Here is a 12317-nt window from a genome sequence, read left to right as displayed (position 1 = left end):
TCTAGTTTTATATGAATATACAGGGTAGCATGTGCCGGTTACCGGTTTCAAGGTTTACTGTGGTATGAAAATGTCACGGTTTCAAAACCACAAAAATTTTCCGCCATACCTAGTACGGTATTAGCTGTTTTTTTATGTCGCAAAAATGCAGCTAGAAGTCCATGGTTTGCAGCGGCAGCGCTCACCCCTCCGGTTGTTGCTCTGTCCTGTGTCTGTCGGTGACAGTACACCCGAGCTTTTGCACCCATCAAAAAAGACAGTCGCCAGCAGTGTTGTTAATTTTACTTTAAAAAAGTAATTAATTACAGTTACAAATTACTTCTCCCAAAAAGTAATTGCGTTAGTAACTCAGTTACCTGAATGTAAGAGTAATTAGTTACTTGGCAAAGTAACTAGTGATATTTTTTTTTTTTCTCAAAAAAAAAAAAAAAAAAAAAAAAACAGGTCACACAATGTGAAGCTTAAAGGGTTTGGGGGACAATTGGCCCAAGCCCAATTCTTTACGCTCCACTTAACTAGACACAAGGGTACTAGCTAGTAACCTTTGCTATGTGTGGAAGTCATTTAAAGTTGTGAATCAATCGTTAAAGTTTGTTAAAATTTCTCCCGTTATTGCATTAGTTCCCTTCTGTCTACTTTAAACATGTGTAAGTTTTAAAACTGTTTCATCATTTAAAGATAGATTTAAGTTAAGATTTTGCCGATTTAGGAGCATTTTAGATTTTAAAAAATTACTTAGGTTCGCTAGGAAGGATCTCTACATCAGGGCCTTCCTGAGAGGTCTACTGCTTTAAGATGGCGGCTGTTTACAAACGCATGTAGTCCTTAAAACATGTTGGCAATGCAGCAGTGTCTGTCATATGCATCTAGTTCTGTAATATGATATCTACCGTGTCATGTGGGCGTAGTTTGTCGGCTATGGCTGCAGTCAGGTATTATTGGAGCCGTCTAGCATCGCGGTTGCAACGGCGTCTTCCCCACTCCTGCTCTGCTCTCGTCCCCGTGAGTCCGTTTCTCTCAGACTTTTTTTTATTTAACCAACTTAGTAACGCATAGTAACGCACGCCTTTCCCGCCTCAGTAACGGTAACGGCGTTGCCAAGATGAGAAAAGTAATTAATTAGATTACTCATTACTGAAAAAAATAACGCCGTTAGTAACGCCGTTATATTGTAACGCCGTTATTAACAACACTGGTCGCCAGTAGGAGTGCAATGGTTTGCGGTTCATAGCCGAACCGTACGGTTCGCCATGTACGGTTCAATACGCCTTTATGAACCGCGTCTCTTCGGGTTTGCAATTCATTTATTCCGAACGCTTGTGGAATGAATTGGTCGAGCTCTGTGTGCGACGCGAAGCACAGCTGTGGAAAAATTCCCGCCCCGCCGCAAGTAAATGTCCGATCCCTGTTAAGCTGTGTAATAGAAGCCGAGTAACGCCCTCTCTCATTTACGAGCGAAGTGAAAGTGAAACAAGAAAGAGAACAAAAAGCTATGGCGAGCGGAGGAGTGGAGAGACCGAATTTTAAGGAAGAACTGGCTTCTTTCAAATCTGCGGTGTGGCAACATTTCGGTTTCCCCGTGGACTACAATGCGGAGTGAGAGAAAATAGGAGGGAGAGAAAATATTGGAAAAAAAAAAACAAAAATTTGCAAGCATCGCTCAGCGCTTGTTCCCTATGCTAACGGCAACACTTATGACTCCGGCACCTCAGCCGGCATCACCCACAGATATCACTTTCTCAGAGCAGGACTAACACACGGCGGGCTTCGTTAATTTTTTGCAACGCTTGACCCACGTTACATTGCTCCCTCGCGGGCATATTTCTCCAACAACATATTCCCCGACACTTATGAAATGGCACACAAAGCCATCGAGGATGACTTCGCTAAAGCACATAGTTTCGCCGTGACCACTGATAGTTGGACGTCCCGTGCTACAGAGAGCTACTACTTAACTGTGAAGGTCCACTATAATTCATACCTGTCAAGTTGTACGGTCTCGGCGTAATTTGTACAAGTGAGCACTGATTTTTAAATGTGTATGCCGTACGTTACGTTCAAAATCTGTACGTTTTTGTGCATTACGTTTTTTTTCCTCCGTTCGTTAATACGTTGGGTGAATGACGCAAGAAAAGTCAGAGGCACGGAGAGGGAAGAGTGTTGGTTGTGACGCTGTAGCAAACGGTTAGGCTAGGTGTCTCCAATATTTCCTGACTGTAGCCGACAGCCTACAACCGACGCCTAGATATCTCATGCATATAGAACTACATGCGAAATGACAGACTCGGTAGCGTTAGTCAACAGCCGCCATTTTAGACCAGTAAAGTTCTCACAAAGGCTCTGTTGTAGTGAACCTTCCTAGTAAACCTAAGTAACTTTTTATCTAAAATACTCCCAAATCGGCAAAATCTTGACTTGAGTCTATCTTTAAATGATGAAATAGTTTTTAAAATTTTCACATGTCAAAAGTAGACAGAAGGGAACTAATGCAAAAACGGGAGCAATTTTATCAACTTTAACGGTTGATTCAGAACATTAAATGACCTCCAAACATAGCAAAGGTTACTATGTTTTTTGTTGTTGTTGTTGTTGTTTTTTTGAAAAAAAAAAAGAAGAAAAAAAAAAAACATGAACGGTAACACCAGTTACTTTGTCAAGTAACTTTTTTACTATTGTGTGTGTATTTCAGTAGTCAGTCACTAAACTAGCCAAAGAGCTAAGAGGCATTTTAACAGCAGAACATGTTTACATTTTAAGTGTTTATTTAATTTTCTTAAAAGCAAAATAAAGGCAGTTTAAAAAAAGCGAAAAAAAGCAAACCGAACCGAAACCGTGATCCAGAAACCGAGGTTCAAACCGAACCGTGGGCTAACTGAACCGTTGCACCCCTAGTCGCTAGTATGGGAGTATTTCAGCTACCGAAAAGAAACAGACGGCGGCGGCTTAGAGGATGGCCAACATGCAAGACATGCTTGCAGAGGGTGTTTGCCAGGGGAGGCAAGACCTCCAGCATTATTTTATATTCACGTGACCATCATCCGTCAATTTACACAAAATTTAAGCTAAGTAAACGCTGTTATGAACGTTTCCCACAAGCGCCAAGAGATCACTCCAGCTGATAGCATGACATGTTCACACTAAAACTGCATTTTTATACCTCCAGTAGCATTTGAGAATGAATTTTCTTACTCAAAGTTTAGTCTGGCTGCCATTATTGATTCAATGGGTTAAAGCTACAAAAAAAATCCATAGACAATTTGGTCATGTTAACAAAAACAAGATAAAATTAAAACCGCTACCAACCCATCCCAGTTCAAATAGATTGGACGTTTAGTGCCGTCCATGGTAACCAGTGACTTAAGAAAAACTTTTCTCCGTGTTTTGCCATGGAGAAAAAAAATGTGCAATGTACTTGTACGTGTATGTAATTCATTAAAAAAAAAAAAAAGTATTAAAAGGATTTGCAGTCATTTTTTTAACACTTACTGTATACTCTTGGTATATCAATGAATGAATTTGTTTACCTCAGTTTCAGATATGAGCTGTGTAATTTTCTTGCAAGTGTAGAACGGCGCCACTTCCACGTGAGCAACTCTCCAGTAAGCGCCCCGCGATGTATCCAAAATCTTATCATGCTTCTTTAAGATCTTTCGGAAACCTGTAAAATTCAGGTTCTGTAACAACACACAGTGAGAAAAATAGAGGTTAATAGACTTTTAGCGTCACACAAATACTGAAACATTTCAATTAGCCGTATGGAAAAATACGAAATGAATTCGTTCTGGAGTGGCTTTCGTATCATGATTTTTTTTTCGTATAATGAACTGAATCGAAAAGGTGATGTACCTGTATCGTGGTATTTTGTAGCCAAAAAGATTATAGCTATGCTACCACCAAGAATCGATACACAGCTAGTACCCGTGTTACGAACGAGTTCCGTTCCTAGGCAGGCGACGTAACCAAAATTTCCACATGAGTCAAAATTCACAGATGAAGTACCCCTAAACCTCAAAATAACTATCCAAAAACATGTATTAAATGTCATTGTACTGTTTACAGGAGCACTGGTATGTTGCTGTAGCCTGGTACTCCAGACTCACCGCTGTTCCAGCTACTGAGTCTGGCCACCATTAAGCAGATAAAATTTCCAGGGCGGAGCAAGCCACAGCAAACAGACAGCGGAGTGGACCAATCTGCGACGGTCGGGACGAGGGACTTGCGCGTGGAAGTAAACATACGAGGAGAGCGGAGTTTATTCAACATGGCTAGCGCGAGACAGACTGCTGTCAATGACTTGTGTCGATGTGTTTTTGGTCATTTAAAACTGATTTTACCGTGGATTGGAACATATTCTCGGCTCTCCCGTTCGCCATCTGTGTTGTTGTGGAGACGACTTCCAACGCGGATGAGTGACATTGCTCGATAAGAACACGTCACGCAAATAAACTAATCTGATTTGTCGATTGATTTTGTACTTGCTTGAGAGGCCGTTAATGGGCTGGGTCCCAGACTATTCTCTCAGTGTTTGAAAAACACAGGGAGAACAGTCTGGCCGTGCCAGGAAATTTTGCGGTAACACTGTGTAAAAACCAGTGATGCACGATAATACATTTTTCAACCGATACCCATAACCGATAATTTCCTGCCCCACCCACCCGATAACCGATTATGTCACGCCGATAATTCTATTCAAATATGTAAGTAAAATTTTAAAGTATACAAAGATCAAATGTTACTGTGCAAAAATGTAATTTTGTGCTATTTTTTTCCACATCAAATGTGAACAAGTAGTAAATTCCAACAACTAAACAATTGCAATGACGTTGTATAATGGTAAGCTTTTGGCAAAAATTATTTAGAGAGTAAACACCCAAGTTGCACAAAAATGCCTTTAAAAGTAAGCCATTCCTAACATATATCACATCACTACACTGCAAAAAAACCTCCTTAAAACTAGCAGAATTGGACAAAACTGTTGATTGCGCACATTTGGAGGCTAAATCAAGTATATAATTATCGAATTGCATTATCGGTTGAATTTCGTTTTATCTGGATTATCTGTGTGACGTCATAATTGCCATTATCGGCCGATAATTATCGGTGACCGATATTATCGTGCATCTCTAGTAAAAACAAGTAACTTATAGTCCGGAAAATACGTCACTCATTACTTATTTTACGTCTTTAATTTTGTGTTTCGAGACCTGGTAGTTCTGCAAAAGGATCAGGCTGAGGTAGAACTCAGAAAAGGCCAGCTGAAGATCTTTGATATTTCTGTGTTTGCATCGTTCTTGCTGCGATAGCGTAAAAACAGTTTTCCTCCTCCGCAGGCCCCCCCCATTCGTGGCAATCTCCCTCTGAGCGTCCAACGACGACTGCAATTCGTTCTGTAAGGTGGCGAACCTTCGCTGAGCTTCAGCCAGCTTTTCTGTAAGACGGAAGTAAAATAAAGGCATGATGTAATCATAGAATAAAATTTGGTAATTAAGACAAACAGGCATTTTATTACCGGAATAAAACGTATTAATCTTGGCCAGTTCCTTTTCACACGTCTGGAAGAACTTCTCTTCAAACTTTGCGTAGTAACGTTTAACGGTGTCCTCGTCTGTCACTGCATCGAGAAAATGGTCAATTTGTCAGTGATTTTATCCCAAGTAGACGTCTATTGCAGTCAATGGCAGTTATTGAGTGAGCGGCAGAGAGAGAGTGAGAGCAAGATCGAGAGAGTACCATCAATGGATGGGGCCTGGTCCTGGGCAGCATATAACATCTCTTTGAAGGCCTGAAATTGTAAAAAACAATGATGCATTATGAAGACAAACTGATATAAACAGATTAGTGATAAACTCCGAGTTTAAACTCAGAGTTTATCACGACAGTAATAGTAGTAGTAGTCAATATGCCTGCATGATATGTCGTTTGAACATCGCCATCGTGAGTACGAGGCTTTGTGGAGCAGCTGCTCTAATATTTTTTGTTTAAAATGTTTTAATATTGTTGCTGCTGTTGAAGTGTGAAATACAGTGTTAAATAAATCTTTACAGGTAGAACCCGGGTTACGTTCTGACGCTGGCGACGTAAACCAACTATTCCGCATAGTCGGAATTAAACCTTTAAGTACCAATAAATCTCAAAATAACTACCGTAATTTCCCGAATATAACGCGCACTTTTTTTCCCCAAAATCAACTTGTAAAATCATGGTGCGCATTATAAACGGGTACATGGATGTAGACAGAAATATATACATATTATATATACGTATATATAAACAGACTTTTTTTATTGACACGGCCACGTTGTGTTGAAGAAACGTATGCGGCGATCCGTTGCCGACCATTACGGTACGTGACGTCACCTTTTGTTTCAGTATTACTTCACTCTAATCGGCCCAATGATTTCGTCTGTGTTAAATTCTGCTTTTTTCACTCTTCGTAAAGCACAGAATTTAGTTTCTTGAACTCATTTGAGTTAACGTTTATTGCAGCTCCGCTACTCGGACCATAACAAACGTAAGCACACAGACTTCCTGTGTCCGTCAACTATATCTGTCCCTCGGGAAACTCAAACCCAAATAACAATAGTTCCTATTGTTACTGTCGTGTCGACAGCGATGAGCTCTCACGGATTTCCGACTTACGTTCTCACTTTCATTTTACCGTATCAATCCATGGAAGAAACATTGATTCATCATCATGAAATGGGCAGGTTATACAGCAGCCTTTAAAAGAAAAGTCACGTCTGTTTTGTTTTCTCCTAGATTCTGGTAAGTTGGAGAAGTCAAATCATATTATTACCGTAAATATTGTCAGTTTATGGTAATGTTTTGAACTACCAATGTGCTATGCTTGTGCTGAGTTTCACCAGTCAGTAAAATGACATTTCTGTATCTGTACATGAGCTCTGTTTTCTTGTATTCTTCTATTTATTGGTGCTAAAATTAGGGTGCACGTTATAAACGGGTACAATAATTTTCCCTAGATTTTACAAGTAAATTTGGGGTGCGCATTATACGCGGGTGCGCCTTATATTCGGGAAATTACGGTATCCAAAAAGTCCAAAAGTGTTGTACAGTGGTACCTCTACATACGAATTTAATTCGTTCCAGGACCTTGTTTGTAAGTCGAAATGGTCGTATGTCGAGCAGGATTTTCCCATAGGAATACATTATAATTCCATTAATTCGTTCCAAAGCCTAAAAACATACACTAAATTCTTAATAAATACTGCTGGCACTGTTACAAATGGCAATTAAACATAGAAAAACAAATAAGTTATAAATAAATAATTCAGAATAATATAAGAAGAAGAATTAATAATTATTCCTGAAAATAATGTAACGAATCGGATTCTAATATGGCGGACACTTTTTACTGTCCCTGAACGCACCGCGAAGGTGAGATAGGTCGGTGCGGTAGAGATAATACTTTCGTTTTCCTGAGAGCAGTCAACTGCTTAAGACAATGAGCGTTTTGTGTTGGATAAGTTCTTAAATAAATGATAAAAACGTGACAAAGCTGGCGATTTCCTTGGCAATGTTACCACAATAATAATTGTCACTTTAACTTATAAATAGTGGCGAACGGTGGTCATAAGAGGACCATGGAGCTGTATTGTTGAGCCAGTTCAGGGAAGCGCACCCCAAGCTCATATTTTTCTATAACTTGCATCTTCATTTCAAAGGTAAGCATCACTTTTTTCCTTGTTTCTCCAACTGTATCAACTTTTTTTGAAAACTGTGTTGATTTCTCACATAAGAAAATCCACCGTGGGTTCGTTTGCAGTGCTGTCATGTCGTCGTATTTCGAGCAACTCGTCGGATGTAGAAACAAATGGCGGCTCAAATTTTACGTCGGATGTCGAAAAGATCGTGTGTCGAAGTGATCGTATGTAGAGGTACCACTGTATTTTGTTTAACGATGTAGGATACACTGCCCACTGGTGGCAGCATTGGGTCTGGCTGGACTGTTGTCTTGTATGACTCAGGAACAGACTCAGACGTCTGACATGGATAAAGGATAGCTGTAGGGCTGCAGGTATCGATTATATTAGTAGTCGATTAATCGAAGAAGTGGTTAATCCGAATAATCGAGTAATCGCATAAGGAACATGCTAATTAAAATACCTGAGCTGACCCTCGAACGGTATACAAAAACAATGCTTTCAACAAATGGTTTGGACACATATTCCCACAAAAAAACGGCTAAAGATACATATAAACTACATTACGAATGTATTAAAAAAAACATTAGCTCAAACAAAAACGTATGTTGGTTTTAACACAGAGCAGCTGGATTCCGCCATATGAAATGAGGCAGTCTAGAGGGCAGTGTAGCCATCCAAATCAATAAAACTACATTCACTTTCAAAATAAGCCGTTACAACGCCACTTTAATTAAACGAATACTCGAAGCAGCATAATTTAATTTGAATCTTTTTTTCTAATCGAATACTCGAGCTAATCGATTAATCGTTGCAGACCTACATAGCTGCGCTCTGGTTTGGCCCACATAAAGTTGTAAGTTGTTTCAGCTAACACAGTATACGTTTGTGTATGCATTTGTAATTAAGTTTAGAGCTACAGCTTACGGAGTTATGTGTGAGCGATTTGCTATGAGAATTAGGGTTAGGGTTTCTGTTCTAATGTTGAGCAACTTGAGCTGTGCCTGTCGGTTTAGTCTATAAGTGACTGCAATACCGTGAAACCGCGGTATTTTTGCTTAAGGTTATCGGACCGTCAAAATCTTATATCGGCACATACCTAGTCGGATAGCGCCTCCAACCTTGTCGAAACGGCTGAACTTAACGAGTGGATTGGGCACGGACTGCATCTAGCAATTAGTATGTCGCGTTATTTTGTATCCCTCTGTGTGTATGATTTCTTTGATAGCTTTTATGATGGTAAAGCATTCAGCATAAAGTACAATCCAACAGTGAAGCCTATAATATGACCGTTTAATGGCCACAGCTATTTTTCTGTATGTGCTTGCTTTATTCTGTGTCATTACTGCAGTCTTAAAATCTTAAATGTTTCATTGGCATAAGAGCAATATAGCTTTAATGTGTGTGTGTGTGTGTGTGTGTGGGGGGGGGGGGTGCATGTCTGCTTGCATGTATTAAAAAATGCTGTGGGAAAAAAAAACGTGAAACGTTGAAGTAAACACTTATATTGAGTTAATTATGTCACAGCAGCCATTAACAATAAGTTGTCTGAAGTGTTTTATTCAAACTAAGTCATTTGTGTTACAATGACGTTTTCACAGTCGTCGTATTGATTTGTATAATGTTGTACTATGGTTTTATATTGTTCAAGTCATACAAGCTGTTATAAATGTTGATACTTGAATACTTATGGTTTACAATACATTTTTCTATACTTAATGTTTAGACTGCATGTACAACTGTTAAATATGTTAAATTGAAAGCTGGTAAATAAATCAACGAGAAACAGTTCATTTGTATTTCATGCATTGATTCAGATTTTCAAATTATATAACAGTCCGCTTGGGCGAATTTATCGTCATTTATCGTTATCGAGGTAAATCTGCTCAATTTACCGTGATACGTACTTTAGGCCATATCGCGCTGCCCTACTTCCAATATGATTTCGCATTAATACAAAATTAATGGTTAGTAAACACTGTCATGAAGATTTCCCACCAGCAACAAGAGTTAACTCCAGCATTTTTAGTGTGTCTAGCGGTGGTGTTATTTTTCTCTCTGGCAACTCTGTGTTGAGAAAGTTTGTGCATAATGTAAACATGATACGAGTCATACACACTTTTGTTTACATGGAAAATAATTCAATTATTTTTGTTCAGATGGTGATAATGTTGAGCTGTGGCTGTGGGTTTAGGCTCACCTAAAGAACGGCATCTATTTTAATTATCAATTAATTAATAACTCAGATATCTCAAAGTAACACATTTTAGAGCTGTAACTGCAATACCATGATATTTTGGCTTAAGGTTATCATACCGTCAGAGTATCATAAAGACACATGCCTAATACCACCTTTTCAATATATTGTCACACCCCTAGTACAGCATTTTCTGCAATCATGACCAAAAAAACAAAAATCAATGAAACTGCTTTAAAATGCATGGCAAAAGGCCATAATTGAATGTATTTAAAAACAATAGGTCGCAATATTAATTGCGAGGAGCAATTGCCCTTTGTATGCACTTTTGAGAACCACTTAACCGTCCACTGGCAAAAACGTGCTTAGTCAGCAATTCTCACATATTGACCAAGAGGTTCAACTAAAGCAATGAGAGACCAAGCAATGACGCCGATTCTGCTGACAATCCGATAAAGCTAAAGAAAACAACGATGATAGATGTCCAATCATGTGGCTTTTTTTCATGCTTTTAAACGACTTTGTCACTAGTAGACGTCCAATCCATTTGAAGCGGGAGGGTGGCAGCGAATGAATTTTCGTTCATTCAAATATACATATAGCATTGGAGGAATACATCGTATATATAAAAACATATGTAGATTATAGAAAATTTAATCTAAAAAAGTTGGCTAAAAACGATGAAATCCTAAAATTAAATAATAATAATAAAGTAAATAATGTGTAGAAAATTACTTAAAAATATTGAATTTTTCAAAGGGATGATTGGACGCCACGTAATTGAATGTCTTTTATTTTCATTTGTTCAAGTAAATAACAAAAAATAAAAAAAATAAAAATAATAAAGATTTTTGAAAACTATAACAAGCCTAGATAGAAAATTTAATTAAATATGAAGTAAACATTAAAAAATATTTTTGGGAAAAATATAAACAATGAATACAACAAACATTAAAACAAAATTCATAAATTCCTCCTTTAAATTTTTTATTACTCATTAAATGTTGAAAGATTATTTATTATTATTCATTTATATTTTATTTAGTTTCTCATTACCATACAGTATTTACTTTATTTTTATTATAATTTAATGATTGTGATTTAATATTTAATGAGTAATAAAAAAATATAAAAGTAATTATCATTTTTGTTTTAATGTTTGCTGTATTTATCGTTCATATTTTCCCCACAAATATATTTTTTTAATGTTTACTTCATTAATCATTAGATTTTCTACATTGGCTTGTCATAGTTTCCAAAAATCTTTTGTTTATTTATTTAATTTATTTAAACAAATTAAAGTGAACAACATCCAATCACGTGGCGTCCAATCATCTCTTTGAACAAGTTTATCATTAGGAGACGTCCAATCCATCTGAATTGGGAGGGTGGAACCCAACCCGCTTGCTTCAAATGAATTGGACACCTAGCTACGTCAATGGCAGTCAACGAAATTAACTGCTATGGACGACAATAGCCGTCCAATTCACCTTCTATTTAAATGAGCACCAAATACCAATTGTAGAAATTCAATTTAAAAGAGTTCATCACAAGTAGACGTCCAATTCATTTGCCACCCTCCCACTTCAAATGTATTGGACGTCTAATGCCGTCAATGGCAGCCTATGAGTTGAGCTAAACCGAATTGTCACTTAAACGTTTTCCATTGCAGTATGTGGTAGGTCAATGTGAGATAATTAGCATTCTGATGTAAGCTAGTTTCCCCCCAATAACCCCGTTTATGAAGGCACCCAATTGAAACGTCTTCGTTAGGTTAGCATGCGAATCGGAGACTTACCTCGTACTGAATATACTGTTTTCTCCATTCCGGGGTGATGTGAGCGGAAAGATGCTCCGTGAATTTCATTTTGAAATCTTTTGACACCTTGGGTTGACGTCTAGTGGCCGACTGAGAAGGCAGGAATCATAGCTAACCTCAATTTGTCAACGTATACTTCGAGTCACCTATTGTGATTTCACGGTAACGTAGCTATTGAGTCCGAATGTGGCCATTTTTTTGTTTAAAGTGACAGTGCTTTCCAAAATAGGAACATATTCAACCTAGCGCGAAGATGTCGCAGGACACTGCGAGTAAACAACGATACATTAGCGACGGACTCTTTTATGGCAGATTTCTTCTTCGTCGTCGTTTTCCCGTTGTATTCTTCTTCTTCTTCTTACTCCTCCTTGTCTTCTTCTTTTGGTGTCTGGCTGAATATTATTGTTGAATTACCGCCCTCTTTTGAAATGGAGTGTGAGTGCGGCTGATGACCGCAACAACAACAACAAAATAATAGAAATTTTAAAATTAAAACTTAAAATTCACAAGATTTTATTTGTAACTCCTCCTGCTGGTAGCTCATTGGATTATGTATTGCCCCCCCCTACTGGCTCATATCCGCTACTCCCGCGTGATATAGCACAAAAAAATTACTTTTCACAAAGGTAATCACAAAAAA

At 38.1% G+C, this 12317-nt stretch overlaps 1 protein-coding gene across 2 annotated transcripts in view; it reads right to left on the bottom strand.

Annotated features, from left to right (window-relative positions):
* The window catches only part of LOC130929568 (xenotropic and polytropic retrovirus receptor 1 homolog), a 39166-nt gene extending 27159 nt beyond the window's left edge, over nt 1-12007 (bottom strand). For both annotated transcript variants that reach the window (XR_009066920.1, XM_057856809.1), the window contains exons 1-5: nt 11657-12007; nt 5731-5782; nt 5510-5611; nt 5205-5428; nt 3525-3674 (exon numbers count right to left, since the gene is read on the bottom strand). Coding sequence is in view for 1 of the 2 variants with exons in the window: in XM_057856809.1 (XP_057712792.1) it covers nt 3525-3674; nt 5205-5428; nt 5510-5611; nt 5731-5782; nt 11657-11725 (597 nt within the window). In the remaining variant the exon portion in view is untranslated. The remainder of the gene's footprint in view (nt 1-3524; nt 3675-5204; nt 5429-5509; nt 5612-5730; nt 5783-11656) is intronic.
* Between the last annotated feature and the right edge of the window lie 310 nt (nt 12008-12317).

This window comes from Corythoichthys intestinalis, chromosome 14, assembly GCF_030265065.1.
Source record: "Corythoichthys intestinalis isolate RoL2023-P3 chromosome 14, ASM3026506v1, whole genome shotgun sequence".
In the NCBI taxonomy this organism is placed as follows: Eukaryota; Metazoa; Chordata; class Actinopteri; order Syngnathiformes; family Syngnathidae; genus Corythoichthys; species Corythoichthys intestinalis.
Note: the sequence above shows the minus strand (reverse complement) of the source record. Positions and strands in the feature narration are given on the sequence as shown.